This window comes from Lissotriton vulgaris, chromosome 4_1, assembly GCF_964263255.1.
Source record: "Lissotriton vulgaris chromosome 4_1, aLisVul1.2, whole genome shotgun sequence".
Taxonomy (NCBI): domain Eukaryota; kingdom Metazoa; phylum Chordata; class Amphibia; order Caudata; family Salamandridae; genus Lissotriton; species Lissotriton vulgaris.
In genome coordinates, this window is record NC_141691.1 from 1,048,363,640 (window position 1) to 1,048,391,235 (window position 27,596).

Below are 27,596 nucleotides of genomic sequence, written 5' to 3' on the forward strand. Positions count from 1 at the left end.
ATATAAGTTTACCCGATGAATCCATGCCACTTGGATCACAATGCTTCTGTCCTGACTGTTCTTTTACAAATCATTATTTTCAAGGGTGGTAATTAAACGTAACCAACTGACGGTAACCATGTCTACAACTCCTTAAATGCATTCAGATATAGGTGAAAACCCAGGACAGAAGTTTCAAATTCTTGGTGACAAACTTGTATGTTAACATTAGCTAGTGAAGGGGATCCTCAAGACGTGTTAGGTGGGTTAAGAGTGTGTTAAGGGAAACAAATAACTGCACTTACCTTTTGGGGTTTGATAAAGGACAAAAGATATAGTGAAACTGAAGGCTAAAAAGATATTGCTCATTGTCATGGACACCTAATTGAATGAGCAAGGCTCATGCCGTAAAGGAGATACACGGCCAATGACAGGACTACCTGTGTACGTTGTTTGAGGTATTTCCAAGAAGACGGATACACTAACCATCAGATTACTTGTCACCCTTAGATACATTAGTTATGTCAGAGACTGAAGGGGAGCACAGGTGTGGCCATGATTCTTAGTCTGGTAACACTTTCCCTGAAGCCCGTACCACCTGTCTGTCCTTAAGAATAGATGCTTACCTTCCATTTCTAAAGTTTGTGGTTTGGTGCAAAGAGCTAATCCGGCCAATATGAACGTCTACTCAAGGATAAGATGACTGCACTGTTATTTCTCATTAACTGTGCCTTTGGACTAGAACAGCAGTCTATACAGGACAATGTTTGTGCACTGTTCCATCGCATCTTCACTATAGTTCAATATGATGTGTGTGGGCCCTGAAGTCTAAAGCAGAAACGTGCCACAAGTGTTAGGTTCAGAGATATTTTCTAGATGCCTGCATGATAAACAATTTTCTCCCAAAAGTATATGGATGCACAAATATTTTAAATCATAACCTGCAATGCAGACAAGTCTCATTTTAACACCCAATGTATACACCGGCAACATCAGTTAGATCACTTCCTACTCGCCAACACACTTTTTCTTTTTTACATTCACAAAGACAAAGAGGTCCCAAGGACATCCCTTCCATTTTGCAAATATTTCAGACTAGCGATTCCCTATACATTTCGGAAACCATTTTAGTAGCTGGAAAAAAGTTAATAGTTTAGTGCATTGCAAAAAGCATTTTTGCAGTCGCAAACTCCGAATAGGAGCATTTGCAACCAAATAAATGCTTTGTACATCTGTTCCACAGTAGTTACAGATCAGCCTGCCACCTTTTATTTCTAGAAAAGTCAAGATAAGTTTCTGAGGGTAGTAACTATGTAGTTAATGAGGTACACTTTGACTACAAAAGGATTCACTTTCTTCCAACTTAAAGATCTTTCAAAGAATTACCTTATGCTGAGGCTCTACATTAAGGAGAAGTGGAGGAATCATGCTGACTGCTTCTTGGCGACTAATGTTACCCTTAAAAAAAGAAAAAGAAAAGAGTCCACATTTCAATATTAAAATATGCAAGCCAAAAACTATAAATAACGAAAAAACATCCATCAGAGTTGTAACACTTAATGTGGTGTAATGTTATATCAGTCACATTAACCACATTGCTGCGGGGGTAATTTTTCTGCTGTGCGGCTTTTTTCCAAAAGCTGCGTTACATGACGAGCTCAGCTAGTCATCAGCACACGACCACCGTGGCTGATGAAGCAGCGAAGGGGTTAAGGATTCTACAACTGAAGTATCATTATCTGTCAAATATACACCCTTTGTTAGCAGTAAACAGTATACCCTTTTTTGGTCGTAAGTAGTCTACAGCCACACTCCAACAATAAAAATTTGGAAATCTGTTTATGCCTGACAATTAGCATTTCAACACTATGAAAATTCAACTGATAACAGTTGTCGAAGGGTCTTTCTGCAGACATTCAAAATCACCCGCATTCCACGGTAAGCAGGGGATAGGGGAATAGATTCAGATGGTACTCTGCATGGCTTTGCAAGTCAAAGCTAAGCACAAAGTCAATTTTGGTGGTCGCATTAAAACACTTTCCTTCACTTTGGTCAAATTTCAACCAAAGAGATACATTTTATCTTAATTTTGAGCAAACACTTACAAAAAACAAATCCAGGAAAACGTGGTTGAGACAAACTGAAGCATCATGCTAAAATTGTGAAGAGTCTCATCAAAATATGTGTCAAGACACATGGTTAAGCATTTTTTTTTACTGCTATGCGAAACATATATGGTCTAAACATTGCATCAGAAAGCTTTTTACGTTTTTTATTTGACACTTTAAAAGCTTTGTCAGCAGCCAAATTAAGCAGCATCAGTCAGGTCACCCAGTGAAGATCGTTCTGACTTTTCCGAAGCTCTAAGAAGGACTCTGATTTGAACGGACAGTCATACTTGCAACCTTTCTGTACCAACAGTTCGCATAGTTCATATAAGCTTGGGAGTACATTGAGTTCTTCTCAAAAGCTAGTTCGAACCATATGCATGTTTTACAAAAGCTACATGTCCTTGTTTCTGCTTAATAGACTTATATGTACAAGGCATTGCAAAATTTTGGTTTGATTCCTCAAAGAATATAACATTGATTGTTTCACACAATCAAGGACTCTATTGTAAAGGAGAAGGTAAAATATGCTCTCTTTCTGGCTCCGACTGACCTAGACTAATTTACTTTATTCTTATTGGGCATCCAGTATGTTAGCATCTACAAGTCCAAAACCATTGCAACATTTCATAAGGATCAATGAACACTTTGAAACAGAATGACTTCCTCTAAAATTCAAACAAAAAGAAACGTAACCCTGTGTCTTTATGTAGTATTGGATCAGAAGCATGCATCTTCTGCCTTTTTTTCCAAATTGTCTTTTTTTGGTTTACTCACAGACCAAAACCCTACATCTATATTGTTTCCTCGAAGTGCTCTCAAATCTCACCTTGCTTACACTATTATATTAACCCCAAAACGTTTTGCAATACGGTCACATAGAAAGAACATAGGAACTACATAGTACTCTCTCTACCTATTATGGCCTACTATAAGAAACCATAAAGTGACCAATTTGTTTTAGCATATGGAACTTTTCAAACAGACCAACCAAATACCCTTTCTGCTTGCCCGTGTTTGGACTCCAGTGGAACTTGGAGCATTTTTACCCCTGGGCTTCAGACAAAGCTGCCATCTACAAGATTGAGAGAACCAGAGAGAAACTGGTGACTGAGAAGTGGGCTCCAGGAATCTGCAACTCTGGATTCCTGTAGATGAAGGAAAGATGTTGAAGGGTGGCAAGTCTTGTGAGCGTAGACTTAGGCCCTGAGGCTCCCAGAAGGCAGAAGTCAACAGAATTCAAGTCACGTACCAAAAGATGTTCAGATCTTTCTGTGAAATAATCCTATCCTGTAACCATTACAATTTAAGGCTGCCATTCGTGACAGACCTACACCATCTGCTACACGCAGGAGTCAAAGTATATACACCGAGAAAGACTAAACCTTGAAGGCCCCGGACTGGCCACAGCAGTCATTTGCAGAACCTCATTACCAGCTTAACAGGGAAGCAAGCTAATTTCACTTGCATCGTTGGGGGTAATGTACACTTGGTCAAGGCCAATCCCTCAGCCTACCATTGGAACCATCAAAGTGACTTGTATGGTTTGAGAAATAACAATTTAAAGGTACAATTGGGCCCATATCCTTAACTAATGCAAAAGAGTTGCAACTGTGGGCTTAGGGAGAATTCCCACAAACCAAAAATCATGAATGGTCATTTGATATACAGAAGTAGTTTTGCAATCTCAGCGCAATTGCCTTGATTACTCAAGTCCAACACCAATAGCCCCTGCCATGTTCAAATCATTAAATGAAGATACCAACACGGAAATTAACTGGCCTGCTGTTAAACTGTGACAAGTGACCACAGGCACCAACAGTCAGAGCCCAGTGACCCCATTAGACAATAAGACTATTGAACCCAATCCACTGGCAACAAAGTCCATCATTGTAAGTCAGAATTACAGCTAACTTTGCATGATTAATCATTGGGGAGTCTAATCCATAGGCAATGTTAAGCCACGTAGGATCAAATGCATTGAGTTGAAACTAGGACCACTGAGAAATAGGATAAAAAGTGGTTCTATGGTAGCAGACTTGATACAGTGGAGCATTCTGCTTGTACCTCTGCTCCACTGACCAGGGATTGTCTACACTGTAATATTAAAAAGCTTGAGATCCAGGCAGTACAATCCAAACATCACAGCATTCAGTGTAGGACAATGTGTAAGATCAGTGCCATTACCAGCCTAGTGTATGACCGCAATTAAAATTAGACTTCAAATTTGAGTTGCCAAGCCTAACGTTTCTAAACGCCTTAACCGCAGCGGTTTTTCCGCCGCGGTGCGGGCGTTCTAAAGGGTGGGCGGGGCTGCGTTGGCCGACGGCAGCACTAGGGAGGTAGTGCTCCCGTCGGCCGACGGCAGCACGGAACGGGTTAAAGCAAACAAGAGATGGCAATACTGTAAGCCATTACTATTATATAAATACTTACAGACTCTGTCTCACTAACAAGAAACTGGTGAAACCTTTCCAGCTGTGGACACTTGCGCAGGTTTTTTCTACTCAGGTTGGTGTGCCATGCAAGCTCTTCCGGATACCTGAAAAACAGTATTGACATTGTTAAAGATACTCTTACCAACAAATGTAGAGTATGCAAAACACCAAACTAATGGCATTTATTAAAATAGTTTAGAACCAGGTACAAAGGATACATTTTATGAAAACAGATAACACACAGGTAAGAAAAGTCAGTCAACAAAATTAAGCAGTTACTCACAGCAGAGTTCTGTTTTTTTCCATCTTACTCGTGACCACAACTTACAATTAATTTTTGCACTAACATTTCCTTGCTTATTTTACATAATTGTGGTGGGAAGGTTTTGTGTGTATTGTACAGAGAAAACAATGCCTTCAAAGAAGAAGCCACAAAATTAAGCAGGAAACTGCAAAACCGTGACTAACCCAGCAAAGTAGTAAGGAAGGTGTGGAAAAGAGCTAAAACTTTCTAAACTGGGAATCGCTATTGTTTTCAATTTGGAAAAGTGCCAGCATAAAGAATTTGCTAGTATATTTGAGATGACATAGAAACAGGGTAGTGGCTGAGCCAAGACTGTGGGATCTCCCGGCTTTGACTGGACACAATGCCTGTGGGTCGTGCAAGCGTATCCACTAATGAGCAATGCTAATTCAGTAGACTTAGGTATAAAGTCGACTTGGATACTTACGAATCTCACAACATGCAACTCAGAAAATGTGATCTACTTCATTTGGTGCCCATGTCATTTAATGTATATTGGGATCACCACCAGGAAAATAAAGATTAGGATCACTGAACACATGAGTATTATGAGGTGTCAAATATCAATGACGAAACTGACCACACACTACCTGTAAAAAAGAGGCACAGTGGAGGATCTGAAATGGATAGTCACTAACAAACCCTGGATCCCAAATACTATACCAGATGTGAAAAAGCTCTTTTAAATCAAGAACAACGCTGGGTATATAGACTTAAGAGCAATGAAAGGCAATTAAATGATGACATTCCGTTGCATTTCCTCAACAGCATCAAATAGGAAATGGGATTAATAAGGATAGCAGCGGTTTGTGACAGAATGAAAGGCAGGGCCTAACCACCTCCACGGTTGTTGAACTTCGGGTGCAGGCATATCTTAGGACCTGGTATCGGTGTATAAGTTTCAAAAACAGATGGGAGTTGAACACATGCACACGAGAGGGTCACATTACGTTTTGTAATAGAAAATCATGATCGGTAGATGCACACCAGATTCCAATATGGCAGTGCATCTGGGGTCACCGGCAGGAGTAGGAGGCACTCTAACGCTCGCAACTATGATCCTGTGACACGGGCTGACTGGAAGAACCAAGAACTAAAAAGAAATTTAAAAAATAAAAATCAAGGCTGCATCACAGGATCAAACACATCTGAGGGAAGAGTAACCGGAGGACTACGTTAGACCTTGAAGTAAGTGAGGTTGCAGTAGGGGGGACATGGCCCTCCAGCCTACATGGTAGCGAAAAGAACTTTACTGCCTCAGAATTCATAGGGTGTAATGAGAACCAGAAGGGTAATATGTGGAACCATCTGGTAAAGACTGCACTCCGCAAAAGCTATATTTAGAGAGAGCAGAGTAAGATGTAGGTCTAACAAGAAAGGACAACAAAAAGTATGTTTGGACGCATGGAGATCACAATAACATTCTGGACCGGCCCAGGGGCTGTCATAGTACTCTAGCTCTAGCTTTCACATACACTGCACCCTGCCCAGGGGGGTACCTTGGGCCTTCCATTTTTTTTTTTTTAACACCGTTTTTATTGCAGTACCAAAAGTTGCATAGACATTACAGCAATGAATAATAAATCAATACAGCGAGACGGCACCCATTTAGACCACTCCCACCATCATGCTGCCCGTGCCCCCAATCAGGAAGCCGAGCCGCGTCGAAAACATGTCCATCTCCTGCTTCTTCTCCCAATGTCCGTTTCTCGATAGTAAAGGAGGACGTGGACTGCTTTTAAGTTTTCACCCCTCCCCCTAACAACAACCCCCCCAGCTCCCCAACCCCCTCTCCCCCCCCCCCCCGTGGCAGCGCTAGTATAGAATCTCAGAGAAAGTAAGGTCTGGTGTGTGCAAGAAGGAATTAAACTTTTGCTAAAGGTGCGCCCCTGGCGTGTTAGTGGGGTCAACCGTGTCAGAGTCCGTGTCTTCGCCATCCTCCTCCTCAGCATCATCCCGAAGTGCCTGCACTATCATCTCCCACGCCGTTGCCCTCTCCAAAGCTTTCTCATCCGCAGTCCTCCTAGCCATCTGATACCGCAGAGTACTTTCACACGCCGTCCACTTCAAACATTCACTAAGCCAACGTTTGTACGTGGGCCCCACTTTTGACTTCTAATTCCTGGTTATTTCCCTCTTCGCCAGTATCAACCCCATATCTATGAACCTGCTGGTCGTCTTATTCTTAGGCGTATGTGGAAACCAGTGTAGTACTCCCACTGCCTTGGTGTATTGTATCTCTCTATCTGTGGCGTTGTTCAGTGCTCTTCCAACCCCCTGCCAATACTCTTCCAGTTTAGGGCAATCCCAGAGCATATGTCCCAAATCCGCCTCCAGTGCACTGCACCTAGGGCAGGCCGCCTGGTCCAATCCAAAATACTGTTTCAGTTTCCCCGGTGTAAGGTACGCCCTATGAATAATATAGAAATGAATGAGTTGGAACCTGGCGTTCCCCGTGCTCTTCCGCGCCCTCCGTAGCAGTTGGCCCCAAGTGGCCTCCGGAATCTCCATTTGGAGGTCTAGTTCCCATTTAGTCTTCAAGGCAGTGAGCGGCTGCAAGGTTTCTCGCAACATTCGGGAATACAGACAGGTCACTGCCTTAAAGGTTCCCGCCGCCATCATTGTGTACTGGCACGCCATAGAGGTAGCGGGGTCTTGTAGACCGTCGCCCCAGTGTTCCTGCATGGCGCTAGTCACTGCTGCGTGTAGAAGGTAATCTCCTCTCGGCAGGTCAAAACGCTCCTGCAGCTCTTGGAACGGAAGCAAGGCGCCGTCCTCATAGAGGTCGCCCAACATCTGGACCCCAGCTTCCTCCCACCCCAGCAATCTCGACCAGTCCCCGCCATGCGGCAGGGCCATAATCATGCCCAGCGGAATCTCCGGAGCATACATTCGACGGATTCCGGCTCGTTTGCGCGCCCGGTTCCAGCAGAGCCGAAACGTCTGTTCCTCCATCGTTAGTTAGCTGGTGAAGCGTAATATACACGAGTACATGCCGCGGGGTACCCTCGTCCCTGCTGTGTTCCGGGCCTCGATACACCCGCGCGACCTCCTGTGTAAAAGTTTGTAGTTGAGCCACTAAATAATAGCACTCGAAATCAGGCACTGCCATGCCTCCTTCATCCTTGGGTCGCAAGAGGGTGTCCAGCGCTATTCGCCGCCGACCCGTGCCCCATATGAATGCTATGATCAGTGATCTCAAATCGGCGGAAGATTGAGCCGGGTATCCATATCGGCAGGGTTCTAAAATAATACAACAACCTAGGGAGTGCTACCATCTTTAGCAAGGAAATACGGCCCACCAATGAGAGTGGGAGGGTGGCCCAGAAATCCATACACCCCTTCAAGGCGTTAATGCACTGGGTGATATTACCATCCAGCATATCCGCAGGCGTATGATACACATAAACCCCCAGATAGTGCAGGCAATGGGGCTCCCACCTGAGTTCCTGTGCGGTGAGAGGGCACGGCTCTCCCCGTCTTAACGGGAACAGGCAAGATTTAGTCCAATTGACCTTCAGGCCCGACAGCCGCCCGAATAACTCCAGCAAGCGCCTCGCTCCCAACAGTTCTTCCTCCGCATCCGCCAAAATTATCAACAGGTCGTCCGCGTACAGCGAGATGGCATGCGGCCTGGCTCTATAAACCAGTCCCTTATAATAGCGTCCAGATCTGGCCTCCGATGCAAAAGGTTCCATCGCTAACGCGAACAGAAGGGGGGGAAAGTGAGCAGCCCTGTCTAGTTCCGCGTCGCACCGGATACGAGTTCGAGATCAGCGAGCCAACTCGAACCCTCGCCGTGGCTTCGGCATACAAGACTTTATTCCAGCCGATATAGCCCTCCCCAGCCCGAAACTCCTCATCACGCCATATAAATACTCCCGCTCTAGGCTATCAAAGGCCTTCTCAATGTCTATGGAGAACACTAATGGAGTAGCCCCCTTCGGCAGCCTAGCTCCCAGCAACCCAGTCAGTCTACGGATATTATGGGTGGTGTTTCGCGTTGGAATGAAGCCGGACTGATCACGATGAATCAAGCCTGTCATGTGGATTAACAATCTACTGGCCAGGATTTTGCTCAGGATCTTGTAGTCCGTCGTGAGCATTGATAATGGTTGATAAGAGGAGGGGGCGTCACTCACTCTACCAGGTTTCAACAAGGGGATCATGAGGGCTTCACACATTGAGTGCGGCAGTCTCCCACGCGACTGCGCCTCATTATAAACCGATTGTAGCTGCGGGGCTAAGTACTCCAGATATTTACTGTAGAACTCGATCGGCAAGCCGTCGAGTCCCGGGGTTTTGTTCCTAGCCATCTGCTTCACCGCGCACCCTATTTCTCCAATCGTTATAGCGAAGCCCAGCTCCTCGGCCTCAGATTGTTCCAGTTGCGGCAACTGCAGCCCCCCAAGGAAGGCGTCCAGTTCCTCTACCCCGCCCGTCGGCCGGCTCTCATACAGGCTTCCATAGTATGCCCTGAACATCTCTAGGATCCCGGCCTGGGTGTGGCAAAGCCCGCCTCCCTCCTCCTGAATGGACACGATTGGGGTACCCCGCCGAAGCAGATTGGCAAGCCAGGCCAACATTGTCCCCGCCTTATCGCCCTCCGCATGCACTCTAGTCAGATAGACCTTGAGATCGAAACTACGTAATCGTTCCAGCTCCACCGCCATTGCTTCTCTGGCTTCACAAACCCCCTTTTGAAGCTCGGGATGATTTGGGCGCTCTCGTTCTATCTTCCTCAGATGGCACTCCGCACGATCGAGGTCGCCCAAAAATGTCTTACGAGCCCCCGCAACGGTCCCAATACAGTGCCCCCGGACCACCACCTTAAACGCATCCCACTCCACAGCCCTGTTGGATGTGGAGCCACTGTTCTCCTCGAAGTACCGAGCCACTCGCTCTCCCAAGGCCTCCCTAAACAGCAGATCATCCAAAGTATCAGGCTGTAGTCGCCAAGTTGGGACACAAGAGACATCTACCATCCAATTCAGGGACAATAACAAAGGGTTATGATCTGACAACGTGCGGGCCAAGTACTCGGCGCCCCCTACCGCTGCAAGCACGGGTGAAGAGCATAAAAACACATCCAGCCTAACATGTAGGTCGGGAATGCTAGAGTGGAAGGAGTAGTCCCGTGTCGTAGGGTGTAGTGTCCTCCAGTCATCTTCCAAATCCCAACTCTCCTGCCAGTCTAATCTCCGCTTTGCTACTCTATGCACCGGTGATGTGTGTAATGGGGGGTGAGACCTATCCAAGGTAACATCCGCTATCGAATTAAAATCCCCTCCCATGACCATAGGGCCCGCCAAGTAACTCGCCAGTTTGCCCGAAAACGCGGTCAGGAAGGCGGGCAAATCCACATTCGGAGCATACACACTACATAAGGACACCATTCGGCCCCTAAGTCTCCCTTCTACAGCCACAAACCTGCCCTCGGGATCTATCACTTGTTTGGTGACCTGAAAGGGGACCCCAGCCCGTATCCAAATCAAGGCGCCCCTTGCAAAGGCCGAATATGATGTATGAAATAACTGCCCCTTACACCTTCTCTGCCACGCCACCCCCTCCTGCTTCGTGAAGTGCGTCTCTTAAAGAAAAGCTATGTGTACCCCCCTAAGTTTCAAATATGCATGGACCTTGTGTCTGCGCACCATAGTATGTAGACCCCGCACATTCCAGGTCACACATTTCAGAGCTCCCGTATTAGCCATATTCCCCTGCATTTCCAGATAGAACAATAACAACCTTCGACCATGCGCTCATGCCAACCCAATTCTGTGCCCCCCACCCTCTCCAGACAAAAGAACCCCCCACCCCTCCTACCCCCAACCTGAGCTTCCCCAACTACTCTCGGTTCCCACCCCCCCAGGACAGGAACCCCCTCGATTGGAAGGGAACCCATCCAAACTGTTGTAATTAAGTAAACCCCTCAAAGAAAGACTATAATTTGCAGTCTCCACTGCGATGACCATTGGTCATCTCGAGGCTAGATTACGCTAATGCCATCTACAACGGCATCCCATTATATAGCCTGCGGAGACTCCAGTTGGTCCAGAACTAGGCGGCCCGTCTGGTCTATGGTCTCCCACGGTACCACCATTCCACACCCCTCCTCAAAGAGCCTCACTGGCTCCCGGTTAAAGAACGTTCCCTGTTTAAGACCGGGTGTATGGTCTTTCAGGCCCGACAAGGCACTGCCCCTGCCTTTATTGCCTCATTACTAAAGGAATACGTCCCCTCTAGAGAGCTTCGTTCTTCCTCCAAATCCCTCCTCCTAACCCCACGTTTTAAACGTAAAAAATGGGGCGGAACCAACTTTGCCACTCTTGCCCCCACTTTTTGGAATTCCCTCCCTGATCACCTCCGCTATTCTACCCATTATCTTTCGTTCCGCAAGGATTTAAAAACCTTTCTCTTCAAACAAGCCTTCCCTGTATAATGCCCCTCCCAACCCAAGACTGGTCTTATTTTTCTTCAGGTGTCAAACGAACTACTAGCGCCAAGAAACCGTACGGTATACGCTGCGCTCTACAAATGTTTTAAATTAGAAATTAGAAATTAGATGACCTTAAGGGCTAGCAGGGCGCGGTCCGATACCGAGGAAGTTCGTCAAACAAGAACAGTCCCCGGCTGCTCCACTATCCCTGTTGCGCACTGCCCGGCCTGTTCCCGGACTGGAGGCGGATCCCGGGGCATCGTCGCTCGAGGCGGATCGGCTGCTATCTCAGAGCGCCCTGACATATGGAGATATCCTGGTCGCCCTCACTGACCTAGGGACAACATGGCGGCGAAACGTCCAAGAACTGACGGAGAAAATCGAGAGAGTTTCATCTGGCATAACGCGACCGGGGCTGGCTGACCCTCTGCTACCTTTAACTATTTCTGGAACGGTTACAAAGTCGCAACATGAGAGGGCGGAGGTGCGCAGTGTCCCTGGCAACAATGTTGATTGACTTCTCTTCGGTGAGACTCTCGATACAATGTTTCCCCCCACTTTGAGAACTGTGACTCTACCTCCACAGTGGATCTGCTCATCGAACTTCCAGTGGCTAACCCCCACCGTGGTCTTTGCCTCCGGAGCCTTTTCTCTACATTGGCGGAGTGTGTGTCGTCCGGTAATGGAGGGGGTGTTTAACAGTTTTGATGCTGGACTTGGTGTTGACTGGGGACGCTCCTTTCCGCCTCCTGTGTCTCTTCATTGTCTAGAGCGGCCATCTTGCTCCTTTGTTCTACCCGGGGAGTGCTCGCAGCGATGGCCGGACCTGGCGGGATTTTGCCGTTCAGGCCAGGGCTGAAGATGTTTTCTCGTGGGTTTTGCTCGGTCGGATGGCGGAGACCCGGACTGACCTGTATTTTGATAGGCTGATTGCATTAAATGTGCCGCTTTTCCCCCACTTCAGTCGTAATTTCTATGTCCTGTTCCTTATTCTTGTTGTGGGGTTGCGATTAATGTGCTGACTTGGGAATCTAGGTATGGCTGATTTGACTTTCTCTTGACTGTAAGTCTTCCGAATTTATTGCTACACGGTGTGGGAGTTGCACATGGCTGTGTGAGTCCGGGAGCTCTGATTTTGGAAGGGAACTGTGGCCCTCCTCCGGGGTTAGGTTTTCGTGGGAGGTTTAGATTAGACTTTCTTTTCTGGCTCCCTATATTAAGGTGTCATTTTTTCTTTTTCCTTTTTCTTTCTCTTACTACCTATACTATATTTCGGGTTTATGGGGCGACAGACGCGCTGCTGGGGGGGGGGTAGGCCGTAGCCTTCGCATGCGTGTAGGGTGGGGGTGGTGGGATGGGTATATTGTTTCTTTTTTGTTCCTATGGTGCCTTGTTTTCTTTTTTTAATTTATTTCTTCTTTCTTCTATCTTGAGTCCGTTTCGACGTTACTGCCGGGCGGGTGGCGATGAATACCGTTAGGGCCTTGGGTCTAATATCCTGGTTACATACATCCTGACCGCCAATCCGCCTGGTGGGATTTGTACTTTGAGTTGCTGGGCTGTGTATGCCTCTGTTGATATCACTTTCTCACGTCTACACGGACCCTGTTCTTTCCTTTTGTTTATGTTCCATCTTTATTGAAACGGAATAGTTGGACATTACTGATTGCAATGGAAACTTTAAAACTAACCTTCATAACTCCTGAGACGCGACAGCAAGGGATCTACAGTGTAACTGCTGGCTGCTTACTATTCTATTGTTGTACTGTTGCGTCACCATCTTGCATGCACATGTGCTCAACAGTCTTTGTGGCCGGCCTGAGGGTTGTAGGCCACTATTTGTACTTTTTTGGATGCACTAATAAAGGTTTTCAAAAATTAAAAAAAAAAAAAAAACAAGAACAGTCCCGCACATCCCGCCCCATAATCCCCCCATGAAAACTCTTGAACTCCCACATATACGTGAAGCTGCACTCACGGGTACAGCGCCCTAGTGTTAGACCATCAGGTCGTTCTCCAAAGCAAGTGTCTCAGGCCTCGACGATCTCCCCTGATGTTTGTGGCGTTACAACGGGGCCCTTGGCACCTCCGAATTCTGAGAGTTCCGTTTCCGACCCTGTACCCTGCTCCTCTGAGTCCATGCCCTTCCCGGACTGGCTCCGTGGTGCCCCCAATAGGTCCACCACCGCCTGCAGGGCAGCCTTCCGTTCCTCAGTCTGCGACACTGATGGTTTCCCAGTTCTCCTTCGATTCTTGCGGATGCGTTGAGATTTCCTGGTCGGCTGTTTCTTTTGAGCCTCCTCTGCTCTGGCCCCGTCCGTTCTGGCCTTGTACGTGTCCCACCATGCCCAAGCGTCTGCCGAGGTGGTAAAGAAAAGCGATTTGTCGTCCACCACCACCCTTAGCTTCGCTGGGAAGAGAAGGGAATATTTGATACCCTCTCCACGGAGCTCACGCTTGAGCGACAGGAAACTGGCCCTGAGTCTCTGGGTCTCGAAAGTGTAGTCAGGTAACAGGGTGACCCTGCTATTGTCCACCTGGAAGGGCCCTGCCTCCCTTGCCCTCTGTAGCAACCGGTCCCAGTCTCTGTAATGGAGCAGCTTAATCACCACCGGGCGAGGGGGCAGGCCAGGAGCTGGTGGTCGGGCTGGGACTCTATGGGCCCGTTCTAGCGAAAAGAAGGGAGAGAGTCCTTCCGGCGCTACTTCAGTGCGTAGCCAATTGTCGAGGTAGCCCACCATGTCGTCCCCCTCGGTTTTTTCCGGAAGGCCCACCAAACAAACGTTTTTTGCGCCTACTCCTATTTTCAGCGTCCTCGGCCCTCCTCTCCAATATTTTCAGCCTGTCCAGGGCATCCGCCATCTGGCCCTTTAGCGTTTTGTGATCCGGGGCCAATTCTTGCAGGTATATCTCTACGCTTTTGACCCTGTCTTTAAGCTTGTCATGTTCCGCTTTCAGGAGACCCAGGCCGGTCGCTACCTGAGCGATGTCCTGCTGCAAAGCGTCTTTTGTGGTTGCGATGGCCTCCAGTATGCGGTCCTGCATGCGTTGGAGGGCAGGGTGATCATGATCCGTTCCGTCCAGCGCTTCTGGGTCAGCCGCTCCATCTCCCTTCCCTTTCGGTTCCCCATCTCGGCTACAACTATCGCTGGTCCCCCGGAGCCCCGACCAATCTCCGCGTGTTCCGTCAGCCGTTCAGGACCTAGCTTCCGGAGAGCTCCCTGGACAGTGGGGCCGGAGAGCTAGAGCACACGCAGGGCAGTGAGCGCTGTCCAGACCTCTCTCACAAGGTTGGTCCGAGTCTTGGAGACAAGCGTCAGTGAAGAGGTCTCGAGGCCTCGGTCCACAGTTGGGGAGTGGCAATCACCTCACAGAGCCGCAGCCATTTTGGGTCCACCTCGGTGAGCCTTCCTGGTACCCCGCACAATCTCCAAATCGCCACCAAAGCGAGGAAAGGGTCACCCGTGTCTTCTCACAGGATTGAGAGAGATCCTCCGGTCCAACAATCACCGCCGGCACTGGGCTATCAGGGGTTCCGGGTCTCAAGTCATCTCCGCGTTCTGCGTCACCAGTCCAGGCCTCAGGGCGCCATCTTAGATTGAAGTCTATCGTCCCCGAGGCATCTGCTAAAGTTCAATTTTCAGGGCGATAAGCAACCGTAGGTCGCCCACTCCGAGCGCCGCTGCTTCCGTGGCGCCTTCAGCCAGTAGATTCACCAAATTTCGTTGGAATTCGCGTGGATTATCAGGATGATATCTGGGATCGGGCGCGGAGCTCCGGGCTCACGCTGCCTACCTCCTCGGGATCCAAGCCACGCCTTGGGCCTTCCATAGGGGTGACTAATGTGCACAAAAAGGGAAGGGTTAGGCCTGATCAGTGGGGACACTGACCAGGAGGACACAGCAGTTCCTAGACTGCACACAGGCACTGTAGTGGCAGGCCTGGGACCCCATTTTAGAGCTACTCATGTGGGTGGCACAATCATTGCTGCAGGCCCGCTAGTAGCATTTGTCATCACCAGCCCTGGCACACCGAGTGCACTTTACTAGGGACTTCGTGGTGATACAAATATGCCAATCATGTATATCCAATCATGATAACAATTTACATAGGGAGCACTTACACTCTGGCACTGATCAGACGTAGCAGAGTGTCCAAAGCATCTAAACCAGCAAAACGAAATCCAGCACCGCATAATAAATACAGGAGGTAGAGGTAAAAAGATAGGGGGGAAACCACGCCAAAGATGCCAGGTCTAACATGCGCTATATACATCTTTCAATCCAATCAAATCATATATTATAATTTGGCTCTCCATTACACAATGCTTCCGTATGGGTGTCACAGTCTGCCTAACAGGTTGGTTCTCGTATTCCTTTTTTGCAATCCTGGCTTGGATACATTAATATTACAAGATGGGGGATGGTCTCCACGAACATGAGGGGTCAGAGGACTCTTATCACACAAGCTCTTCCTCTGTGCATTACTTTTTTCCCACCCACTTGCATACATGAGTTTTGGGATGCTTATCGTGCGAGCGCCACAGTCTGCTTAGCACAATGATTTTTGTCATCTTTTCTGTTTTGCTGGTTTGGATATTACTACGTTTCAAGATGGCGGGCGCTCTTCATGTACGTTAAGGATCACATGCCTATGATAACCTTTGGTCACCTTTGGAACATTTCACAGGTGCGCTGCATTTACGCAGCGCTTATATACATGCTGATTACTGGAATCGGGTTCTCTCCAGGCTTTGCGTCCTACACCTGGGTGAAGCGTATGGGTTTCTGCAGCTCCAGCACCAATCGGCCTAAGTACCTAAGATCAGTATACTTCACTGCTTCGTTTTTGTTTTTTCTGCTGCTAGCTTGGGACACGTGGCGCATTTGATGTTACCTTTATTGCTTGATTAATTTATCTATTTTTGGATTTTTTTGCAGAAAGAGAGTGAAAGTGCGTGTCTGAGTTGTATGTACTTGAAAAACTGAGTGTGCGAGGTGATATGTCTGCTGCAACTCTTTGGAAGGACCTTATACGAATCCCTGACCAGACATCCCCCAGTCTTGCAATACCAATACAGTCCCAGTTGCGAAAATCACTAAGGGACGCCGTCTCCTTCAACCAGATGCCATGCCAAAGTGGAGTTTGTTGCATAACCATTGACCCCCATCGTATATGTGGAATGGCCGATCTCCATGCCAGAAATACCACCCAGGTCGCCATAGGCAGTGAACAGGGGATCGCCGTTCCATGGAGCATAGCTTGGATCTGGGAAGTCCAGTTGCGTAAGTTCCACTCTATATGCCGGGTCCGACCTCCCACGTTAAACCAGTCATTGATGACAAGCAAATGGGCAGATCGGTAATAAAGATAGAGGTTGGACATGCCCAGCCCCCGGTCTTCAGGCCCCCATTGACAATGCGTGCGTCCATATATTTAATCTAGCATTGCAGTCTCTCTTATTCACTATTCCTATTTGTATTTCATTTTGCTCTATGTTGGAGGTGCCCATTAGAGCTTATTGGCCCTGCCTTTCCCTGGTCGGTATCACCCCACTTGGGAACTATCGTTGCAGCGTATATCTATTTTAGACCTAAACGAAAAGGATAGATATTGCTTAGTAGGTATATCTCTCCCCTTCCCTCCTCCCCTGCCACCACCCCTCTGCCTCCTCCAGTCTTTTTTGCTTTCATTTAGGCAATAGTTTATGTCCTTTTCGGCGTTCTCGCTCACTCATTTAATGTTTCATCATGTTATTTCCTCTATTCATAAACAACTTGCTATTTACAGCTTTGACAGTATCACTTTCTGACCAATGAATGCACTTTGTCGAGTCTTTGAGCCACTTTGACATTCCTTCTTATGCATTGGGATGAACTTGAGTGATTGTTTTTTGCACTGTGACTTACAAACTGCGAATATTGATGAGGCATATTACAGTGGGTGTCTGTATCTCAACGCTTCTACTTGGCTGAATACCTTCTGTGATTATATTTGGTACGTAATAGTATGCCAAATTCTCTCTGGGCCCATTTCCATGATAATCACAAGGTTTAACACCTCCCTTAACTTAATTGTGCAGGACACATACATATACCTATTCTCTGGTCTTCTAGGCCTCTGAACTGTGTGGAGGGATCTAGGCCCATCTTTCACTTGACCTTCATGCCTCTTTTACATTTTATTCCTTATATTTATTTTTACTTATTTTCCTCTCTATTTTTTACTTATATTTAGGTTTTCCCTTCCTTTTTCGACAGCCTTCTTTTTGGACATTATCAATTTGTCACTCAATGCCTTTGATCCACGTTTTCAACATAGTATTATAGTAATTAAACTATGTAGGCAACGCTACTACCCATGGACCTTGTCTGAGGGACTCCATGGTTATCACTTGAAATATGTATTTTGTGCTTATTCTGATGCCATAGGCAGCAAAAGATATGGGTTTGGTCTTTAGTTGATGTCTTTACTTTTTCTTTCTCCTAGTTTTGGTTATGTTTGAGTAGGTCTATTTTTTCCGATGTAGATGTCCAATAATTTGCCATTGTACCCTTTCGAGGCAACTGCTCTGCCTTGCTGTTGTTGTACTATGCTCGGTATTACGCATATTCTTTTATCTTTTGCATATTTTGCATTGTATCTACATGTCTTATAATGTATTATGTTAGCCAATTTGAGCACTGTGTCATGTGTTATGTTTGAGTGTTTGTTTGGTTTTCTATGTTTGGTTTTTAGATGTTGTATATATTTATTGTATTGCAGCCCTGAAGTAGTTCATGTCATGGACGAAACATTGGCTGTTTTCAATGCATATATGTAATGCTTTTTAACAAAAATAAAATAAAGACAAGAACTTCATCCTTGTTTGGGTTATTGCAGTGGTACCTCTACGCTCTACATTGTCACTTCTTGTTTATGTGGTAATCCACCATGAACCTAAACTCTATGGATTGTAACTAACGGGAAGATTTATTGCTGCAAGTTGTTCCTGACAAGAGGGGACAAAATAGGGCTTAGAAATATGCGGATCCACATCCTGATGATGGATAGCGACTTCAAAGGGAGATGAATTGGCTGAAACATGTTGATGAACACCGGTGGCAGGGGCAGTAGATACTAATAGTCTTGCTGCACCTTGGACGGTTATTTTAAATCATACCACGAGGGACCAAGCATAAAATTAGGTGGGCACACTCTCAGGTATTTTAAAACTATTTTTGTGCTCTTAGAGGATTACAGTTGCTGAATCAAACGCGGATCTAAGGTCGGCAAATGCAACATATAAGTCACCCTTGCCTATCAGGATAGTCTTCCAATATAATATAGGAAATCTGAAGTCCTGGTCTATTGTTGGCATATTGGATCTGATACCTGCTAGCAGCGGGCTTATAATATTCCCGCTTTCTACCCATTGTTGGCTCTTTACTAGTACCATTCGGCAGAAGACTTTCTGGAGAAAGTAAATTTGATTGATGGGCGTATAGCTAGCTGGCAAACTCTAGTCTCCCTTTTTTTTACACCAGCACCACTTCCGCTCCTCGTCAGGAAGATGGTATAGGGGCTACCATTGCTATCTTATTGGCAACAGCCAATATATAGTTTGACCATGTATCTAGGTCATGAGAGTAAACATCAACTTGGATACTATCTGGGCCAGCTGCTCTCTCTCTAGAAAAGGTGGCCAATGAGTGAACAACATCTCCAAAAGTGAAAGGTGGAGAGTCAAATATAATCAGCAGGGCTTTCAAGGATATTTCACCTGATATTTTAACATCCTCATTATATAAAGCTGAAAAATGACTGACCCAGTCTGTAGGGGGGACATGGTTCTGTGACTCAGACCCCAACGTATGCACTCCTCTGGCCACTAGTTTTCAGAATTGCGAGTCATCCTTTGCAGCACAGGTCTCCACTAGATTTTGCCGTCTCTTCTTGTGCCACTCTTTTTTGGCCATTATTAATGCATTCTTATACATCTTCCTAATAACCGTCTTGTCTTAGTGAGTTGAGCTTCAGCTAGGCGCGGAGTATTCAGGCCTGAATGATGTGCAAGCAGTGTGTTGAAGATATTGAATGTCTGAAACAGAGGAGACTTTCAAGTGAAGTTGTGCATCTTAGGCATTTTGGTGAATCTTGTTGAGGTTATCTGTGAGCAAAGCATCAAGTGGCTCCACGTAAAGGATGAAGATGAAATGAGACCATAGTGTGGTACTCCAGGAGGTGATTGGGATCTTTTGTGACCTGGAGATGCCCATGTGAACTAGGGTGCTGGTTGGAAAGGTGGGGATTTATGCCTCAGCAGTGGTGAAGAAGCACCCACACATTATTATGCATTTCTTATATCAAACATGCTACTCAAATTACTTACCAGCTCAGTGGTTGAGGTGCTTGCACTTTCTGGCCATCAACAACCAAGTCTTGCAGTTCCTTAAAATACTTGTCCTTCAAACAATGAAGAATTTCTTTGGCGTGGCTGTGAAAATAAATGACAGGAATAAAGAATCATAATTAACAAATAGAAAACGTTTTATGTTTGGCAGATGAAGTTGCAATGCTTGACTTTATGAAACCAAGAAAGCTTGATTTAGGGACAAGTGTGACGGAGCAGAACAACCGCCACTTAACAAGTAGCAGGACTATAAAGCAGAGTGTAAGGTTTTAACCAGCAAAAACACTCCAATTGAGACTTTATTTAAATTTGGCTGGTCGACGGAAAAATGCTACATACTAAATTAATGATATTAACCACTGAAAATGAATGAAATTGCTACTAAAAGCTGTAGCTTACACCACCAGTATCTGAAACAACCTTCATACTGTATATTTATCCTTGTTCTTCAAATAGGTTTATTGAAACACCATCATTGTTGGCATCCACCCAGTTCACAATACAAAGTACAAATGAAATCAAAGGATACATTTTACAATTTCCAACTGTACAGAAGAACAGAGTAGGAATTCTCCTTCTCCTATTGTCTTTTCATTATGATCAATGAACACTAGTTTATCGAAAGGGACAATGTGGGAAAAGAACAGGATCTGCCACTCTTGAGCCTTGCAAAACCTAGTAATGTGAAGACGAAATAGGGTAGAGGAATCACGTCCCATTTGAAAAATATGTCAGCAGACAAATGGAGATAAACTATGGTGCCTATCCATCAGATGTGAGGCAGACTATGCATGGTGTTTGAAATATAACCCGTTAATAAATGGATAGAGATTGCTTTATAGCAGTGACAGAGATGAAATGAGCAGTTCCCACTATCATGTGGGCAGCAAGTTTATATAGGACTTGCAGCCATTGGATTACGGAAGATTCCATGTGCAGATATATGCTATTACAATAATCAAATCTGGAACCAAGTAGAGCCAACATTGCACGGCATTTGCTTTCACACAATACATAGCGAATAATAGGCCAGAGAGGTTTCATGTAAAAAGTGTAAGATGCAAAGACAGAGGGAACCCGACAGTCCATTTGATGTGAAGCATCAATTTTAACACCTGAACGTTTAACCACTTTCACTGGTTGAGGCAAGGGTCAAAATTAGGTGGTTAGAACATAGTCTGTGGCAAAGACTAATCAGGACCAGTTATAAGGACTTCAGTTGTGTTGATATTCAATTTGAGCCAGTACAGATTCATCTACTGGTATAAGGCAGTTCTGGAGGACAAAAACGTCTCTGAAAGGAGCTCAGTTTGAATAATAAAAGAGAGTGCTATCTGTTTACGTATAGAGATTCAGGCCAAAGGATACGATTGCTGTAAGATTTCGCATGTTCAGGAGCGCTTTCCCCTTCATTGTAGAATTAAGACCCTTAAGGAAGCTACAAGGAGGCAGTATGGCTGTGGAGCACTAGGAGGTGTAAGCTCATCGCCTGTGGGGGCCTTAGATAATCTTCAGGAGTGAGAATCCCAGGGAGATGTGAACCCCACCCCAGCTAAAGTGGAACCCCATGTCGGAACCAATTGCGCTCTGGAAGATCGTGAAAAGCCCAGGGCTGGTGTGTTAGGGAAAAGGCTGGGTTTGTAATACAGGGTACAACAACTGCAAAGGAAGCAACATTGAAATAAAAAAACTGAACACAATTTGGCAGCCCAGTAGTAACCATCAGCTATAACAATAGGAGCAGCTCCAGACGATATCCCTTAGCCTTCACCTGTTCACAGCATTCGCCTAAAGAGAGATAACCGATTCGACAGAGGTCAACGGAAACCAAAGCATGGTTCCAGAAGGAGAAGAGGTTTGTTCATCAGTAGAAGCAAGCAGGTTCGCAGCTGCGACCTTCACGGGCCTGCCGCTGACCACAGAGGCAACAATCAACCAGAGGAAATGTCAGTATCAAGGTCCAGGCGGTCAGCATGTTGGTGTAAGAAAGTGGCTCTATATATACTGGACCAAAGTACGGTACAGTGTGTATAGAGTCCCCAGAGGTTTGTCCGAGAATAAAGTTAGATATAACTTACTCTCTAAAGTGGTAGCTTGGTCGAGTAGCATGGCAGTATCAGAGCACAATGTAAAGCATTTGTTGTACACACTCAGTCAGCAAATGGTCTCACACACTCAAGAACTGAACTCTAGGCCAATTATTTTGTATCAAAAGATATAGTTATTTCCCCTCATTTACCGTTCCTCGGCTACCACTAAACACCGGGGGGTGGCCCTTCTCTTCCGCGCAGCGATCCAATTCCAGCCGGTGGGTGTAAAGGGGGATAAGAAGGGACGATGGGTGATGGTGAAGGGGGTTCTGAGGGGACGGCTCTGCACCTTCGTGGTGCTCTATGCCCCAAACACGGGCCAGCCGGCCTTTCTCTCCAGCCTCTTGGGAGAGGCTGGTGGACTTCGTGGAGGGGCCTCTCCTCCTCATGGGTGTTTTTAACCTTGTTTGGGACAGGGACCTAGATTGCGCACACACATCATGGTCTGATGCGGGGACTTTTGGGGACAGGCTGCGTCATCGCTTCAGCGACCTGGGTCTCCTAAACACATGGAGGGTACTTTACCCCCGAACGCGGGACTACACCTTTTTCTCACATGACCACAGAACCTACTCCTGCATTGATTATATGTTTGTCAGTCAATCCCTACAGGGGATCCTACAGAATGCCAAGATTTTCCCGCTCGCAGTATCTGACCACAGACTCTATACGGTATGTGTAGGAGAGTAGGGTCTGCAATCCTATGATCACCCAGATTTTTTGCTTTTGTTTCACTGGTTTACGACTTTCTCTGGCTGTGGGCCTGCCAATCAGACCCACAGCCTGGCTGTTCTCTCTCTAAATTACAACGTGTACCCTAGGTGCATTTACCAATTGGTACTGGGCCACCTTATCAGACCCTGTAACTCAGGGCATAGGTGTACCCAGGGCCTACCAGGGGCTGAAGCATGTATTATGCCACCCCTGGCTGGCCTCCTAAATTTGACACAACTGGCTGCATGACAGCTGGGGCAAAGTCGTGTAATCGCCCTTTGCTGTAGATATAGTATACCTATATCTAACCCTAAAATGGACACACAGATTCCTATCAGTCACTCCTATGGCAGGCCTTGACAATCCTGAAGGCAGAGTGCTTGGAATCGTGTGAGATGGTGCTCTGGCATGAGCTGAGCCTGTCTGCAGCTTGCGGAACCAAGTCCTAATAGCTGTTCCATGATATCGCATACCATATACCCTTAAGTGCATTATAATCCTCGCGGTTAAATGCTATCTTTGGTATTGCTTTATCAAAACATGTCGAGTAAGGTGTCATACGAATTGGAATACTAACCCCTCGCCAATTCTGGCGACGGGGTTAGCATTCCACCCTTCTAGAGGGACACGACATGTATGTAACTGTGAACCCCGGTTCAAGTTAACTGAAGCCTCAGCTCCACAAAATGGATGCTGCCACCACAGACACGAGTCTGCCCCCCTGCAGCTGGGAGTCCTTCCAGCGAGGGGAGCCTGGACAAAGGGTTTCCTGTCGAGGGCGGTGCTAGCACCGTCCCAGACAGAGTTTTGTGTATCCTGGGTAGGCAGGGCTTTACAGGAAGGTGACTGCTGAGTGGCACCCCGGTGCTCACTACGCATAGGCCAGTCAGAACCAGTTCCAGGGGCACACCAGCCCCTGGCCTGGGGAAAGTCCGGCATGGGAGAGGGGTGTAACCACCCCCCTCCTAGTCCCACCCATAGGCAGGACCTAGTCACTGGGTCAGCCCCCTTTTTTAGTATAAAGATGGGAGCGGGCCCCCTGTTCAAATTAGATCATCTTTGGAATCAAGACACGACTTTCTGCGAAAGGACATCAAGATTTCTTCTTCAAGATTCTCCCTTGTGGCTAAGGAGTAGTCACCCTGCATCCGCAGGCACCATCAAGAACACTGCGGTCTGCTGCAAGTCCTTCCTCAGGAATCAGACGACCCAGCTCGACGAGACCCGGCTTCCCTGGTACCTCTGACCTCTACTCACCTCTACAGCCAAGCTGAGAACTGTGAGTGCGACGAGACCTCGAGGGACCGACGATCGCCAAGACTGTACGACTTCTTTGCAACAAGCCCACCGAGTCCTCCACTGGTGAGTGCTTTGGGGTCCGAGAAGCCCCAACCCTGAGCAGCTCCAGCACCGAAGATCAGCCCACAAGCATCTCCACGATCTGCGTGGGGCCCTTCTGCTTTTGCCTGCTCACCACGTTGTTTGGCTACTAGCCGGCTGGCTTGTGGCCTTCTTAACGACGCCCGACGACATCACTGCTGCTGGTCTGGTTGCTCCAGACTGGCCCTTGCTTCCTTCTTCAAGAGAGGCACCCCGGACCCTCCTAGTCCACTCCAGACGCCATTTTGAGTCCACCGCGTGGGCTTGAATTTGCCAAGGCTTTGTTGCCCAATCCTGGGTCCAGCGACGCCGACAGCTTCATCCATCGTGGGACAGCTCGCTCCTCCATCCTGGTCGCCGACAACGCCTCCTGGTCCGTGAGATCTGCGTGCGCAGCGTCACCCACTCACCTAGTCGAGGTGACTACTATCCGGTGCCCTCCTGGTGCCACCTGACTACTGGCTAGTAGTCACGAACTTGGTCCCCTCTGCTTTCAGGTGTCTTCTATCATCGATCCAGGCTTGGATCCATCGAACTTTCTTCACTGGTCGCCTGCCAGCAACTTCTTTCTTCCAGGCTCCTGGTCCGTCTACGAGGATTCCCGACGTCTTTTGAGACATATGCAGCTGAAGCCCCTGGGCTAGGTAACTTCGGCATTTCGGGGTCAGGATCCACTTTCGTTTTCCTCCTACCAGGTCGGGTTCGCCCGAGAACACTAACTTTCTGAAATCTAGCTACCATAGACTTTGTCCCGCATCCCGCGTGAGAGTGCACACTCTGCACCCGAGTCCCCTAGGCCTCCTATTAGTAATCAGAAGGTTCAGTAGTCAAGACCTAGCGATTCCAAAGCCTATTAGTACTGTACTTACCTGCTAGTAATTTCGCATTCCACTTTCAGAGTATATGGTTTTCCGTGCCCCTCGGGCATTTGTATATACTGTGCTAACTTAAGTATTTTCGTAAGAGTTTTGTTTTGTGCTTAGTACCCTGTCCTCATAAAGAGTACAGGGCTGTTGTGATTTTAATAAATACACTGTTTATTTTCATAACACTTGTGTGGTGTCCTTTCACTGGGTGTTCAAGGGGTACATGTGTGGTATAACAGCTGGCTTAACACGCCCTCTCGAGTCTTTAGCCTTAGACTGCTCGTATCCATGCTACTAGGATAGCTGGTCTATAAGGTTGACTTACAACCAATCATCAATAAGGGTTGCTGGACTGATACATAGTGTTCACTAGAATAGTGAGCACTGCATATCAGGCCACCTTCTCACAGTATGTTTCCAATGGCGGGGCCCCAAGCCGCCCGCCCTCGTTCGGGACAAAGAGTCCTGCACTAAACTTTGTGCCGCCGTCATGGGGTTCTTTGAGACTAACCCGCCGGAGGATACTTCAGTATTTACAAATTGGGACGCCTTGAAAGCGGTGATACGAGGCGAATGTCTTGCCCTCAACTCTGCGCTCAATAAAGAGCTCGGGAGCGCGAGGACCTCGAAACAACTCTCAGCGGTGGAGCTTTCCCACAAAGCGAATCCCATGCGCCAAAAACAGCGTCAACTCACCGCTCTTGGAGGCAAACTTCGGGCCTTTTATTCCAATAGGATGGAACTCACTGTGGCAGCTTTCCTATTCCCAGGGAGATAAGATAGGCAAACATCTGGCACGGCAACTCCGGGCTAAAAGGGAGAAGGAATATATAGGGGGGATCCTGGACCCGACGGATCGCATCGTCCATGGGGAGGAGGCTCCTTCTATACATCCCTGTACGCGGGGACGCCTCGAATGGTGACGCCCAACAGACGTTCCCCGACTCTGTCACTTCCCCAGGTCTCAACGGCGTGGAATGACCAGTTGACTGCCCCCATTACTTTAGAGGAGGTTACGACGGCGATTACCGCGTTGAAGCCCAATAAGGCCCCCGGCCCCGATAGCTACACGCCGCTCTTCTATAAGACGTTTGCCCCTGAGTTTTCTCTGCATCTGGTCTCGCTTTTTAACGCCATGGCTGAAGACAGCAGGAGCCGGGGAAGGACCCCCAGTGTTGTTCCTCCTATAGGCCCATCGCCCTACTTAACATTGACGCCAAGCTATATTCCACTATCCTTGTTAAGCGTCTGAACGACCTTATGCCCATCCTTATCCATCCTGACCAATCCAGATTTATTACGGGCTGACAAACACATGATAACAGCCGACGGATAGTGCATCTCATAGACAAGGTCAATAAATTCCGCGTCCTGGCCATCCTGGTTCGCCTGGATGCGGAGAAGGCCTTTGACAGAGTCAATTGGGCCTTCCTTTTTCAGGTGATGTCTAGCTTCGGCTTCTCATCCAAATTTATCGCGATGATCCAAGCGAACTATCGGTCCCCCGCCTCCAGGGTGTTTGTCAATGGCACGAGTTCTGGTGCGTTTAGGCACTCTCGAGGGACAAGGCAGGGTTGTCCCCTTTCACCCCTGCTTTTTACTCTTAGCATTGAGCCCCTAGCAATGGCGGTGCAACAAAACGAGTCTATTCGGGGGATCCAGTTTGCAGGCGATGTCCACAAGATTTCCCTCTTTGCAGACGACATCCTGCTGTCCCTCATGGAACTTGAGAGCTCTCTCCCGAGCCTCCACGAAGAGCTCGCTCGCTTAAAGTCCCTCTCAGGCTTCAAGGTCAATACTAGCAAGTCTTTTATACTCAACCTCTCCCTGCCTCCGGGTAGGGCGGACCAGCTGCGCTCCGCCACTTCGCTCGCCTGGGCCACTAAGTCCCTACAATACCTGGGGGTGTCCTTGACCCCTTCGATTCTGGGCCTCTTTCAGGCTAATTTTCCACCCCTCCTCACGCAAATTCAAACCGAATTGGCAAAATGGAAGCTGCTCTTCCTCTCGTGGTTGGGCCGCATTCACGCTATTAAAATGTCCCTCCTACCTAATCTGCTCTTCCTCTTTAAGGCACTCCCCATCAGCCCCGAACCCGACTACTTCCAGAAACCCAAGTCTGCGATACTCTGCTTCATTTGGCAGGGGGGAAGAGCACGATTTTCTTTCTCTCTGTTACGTCGGCCTCGTTCTGAGGGAGGAGTGGGTCTACCTGACATGCAGATGTACTTCAAGGCGGCCCAGCTGCGGGTGCTCGTCGAGTGGACTCAGAAGGAGTCTGAGAAACATTGGCTCCCTATGGATAGGAGCGTGATGGGCCAGACCATATGGGATTTAGCTTGGAGCCCACGTAGAATGCCTACTTAAGTACGCCCACGGGCACTACACTGAAAGTCTGGGACACCCTAACAGCTGACGAGCGATGGACTACCTTCCCGTTCCCATACACTCAGATACACCACACCTCCCTTTTTCCCCCGGCCCTCCAGGAGGGCCCTTTTGATGCATGGAAGGAGGGCGGGTGCCTCGCCTTGATACATTTATTTCGGGGGGGGGGGGTGGGGGGGCCATCACCTTGCAGGAATGTTGGGATAAATTCCACTTGCCGGCCACTGAATCTTATCACTACACACAGCTAATGCACTGGGCTCTTCACCCACCCATTAGAGACGCTGCCACGCGCCCCTTGCCCAAATTTGAGACCTTCCTCGCTAAATCTTCTTCGATGAAGGGAGTGATATCCTTTATCAATTCTTTCTTGCTTAAAACCTGCATCTCGCCGCGCCCCAGATACATGACTATGTGGGAGGACCTGTTGCAGCGCCCCATCACCGATGAGGACAGGACCCATCTGTGGGCTGAAACCCACTGTTTTAATCAGTCTAA

The 27,596-nt window shown here is 47.5% G+C and overlaps 1 protein-coding gene across 1 annotated transcript in view; it reads right to left on the reverse strand.

The window, feature by feature from the left end:
• NSUN2 (NOP2/Sun RNA methyltransferase 2) overlaps positions 1-27,596 on the reverse strand; it is a 561,061-nt gene that overhangs the window by 492,144 nt on the left and 41,321 nt on the right. Inside the window, exons 3-5 of the mRNA XM_086965280.1 lie at positions 19,640-19,744; positions 4,524-4,629; positions 1,366-1,437 (exon numbers count right to left, since the gene is read on the reverse strand). Of these exons, the coding sequence (XP_086821406.1) occupies positions 1,366-1,437; positions 4,524-4,629; positions 19,640-19,744 (283 nt within the window). The remainder of the gene's footprint in view (positions 1-1,365; positions 1,438-4,523; positions 4,630-19,639; positions 19,745-27,596) is intronic.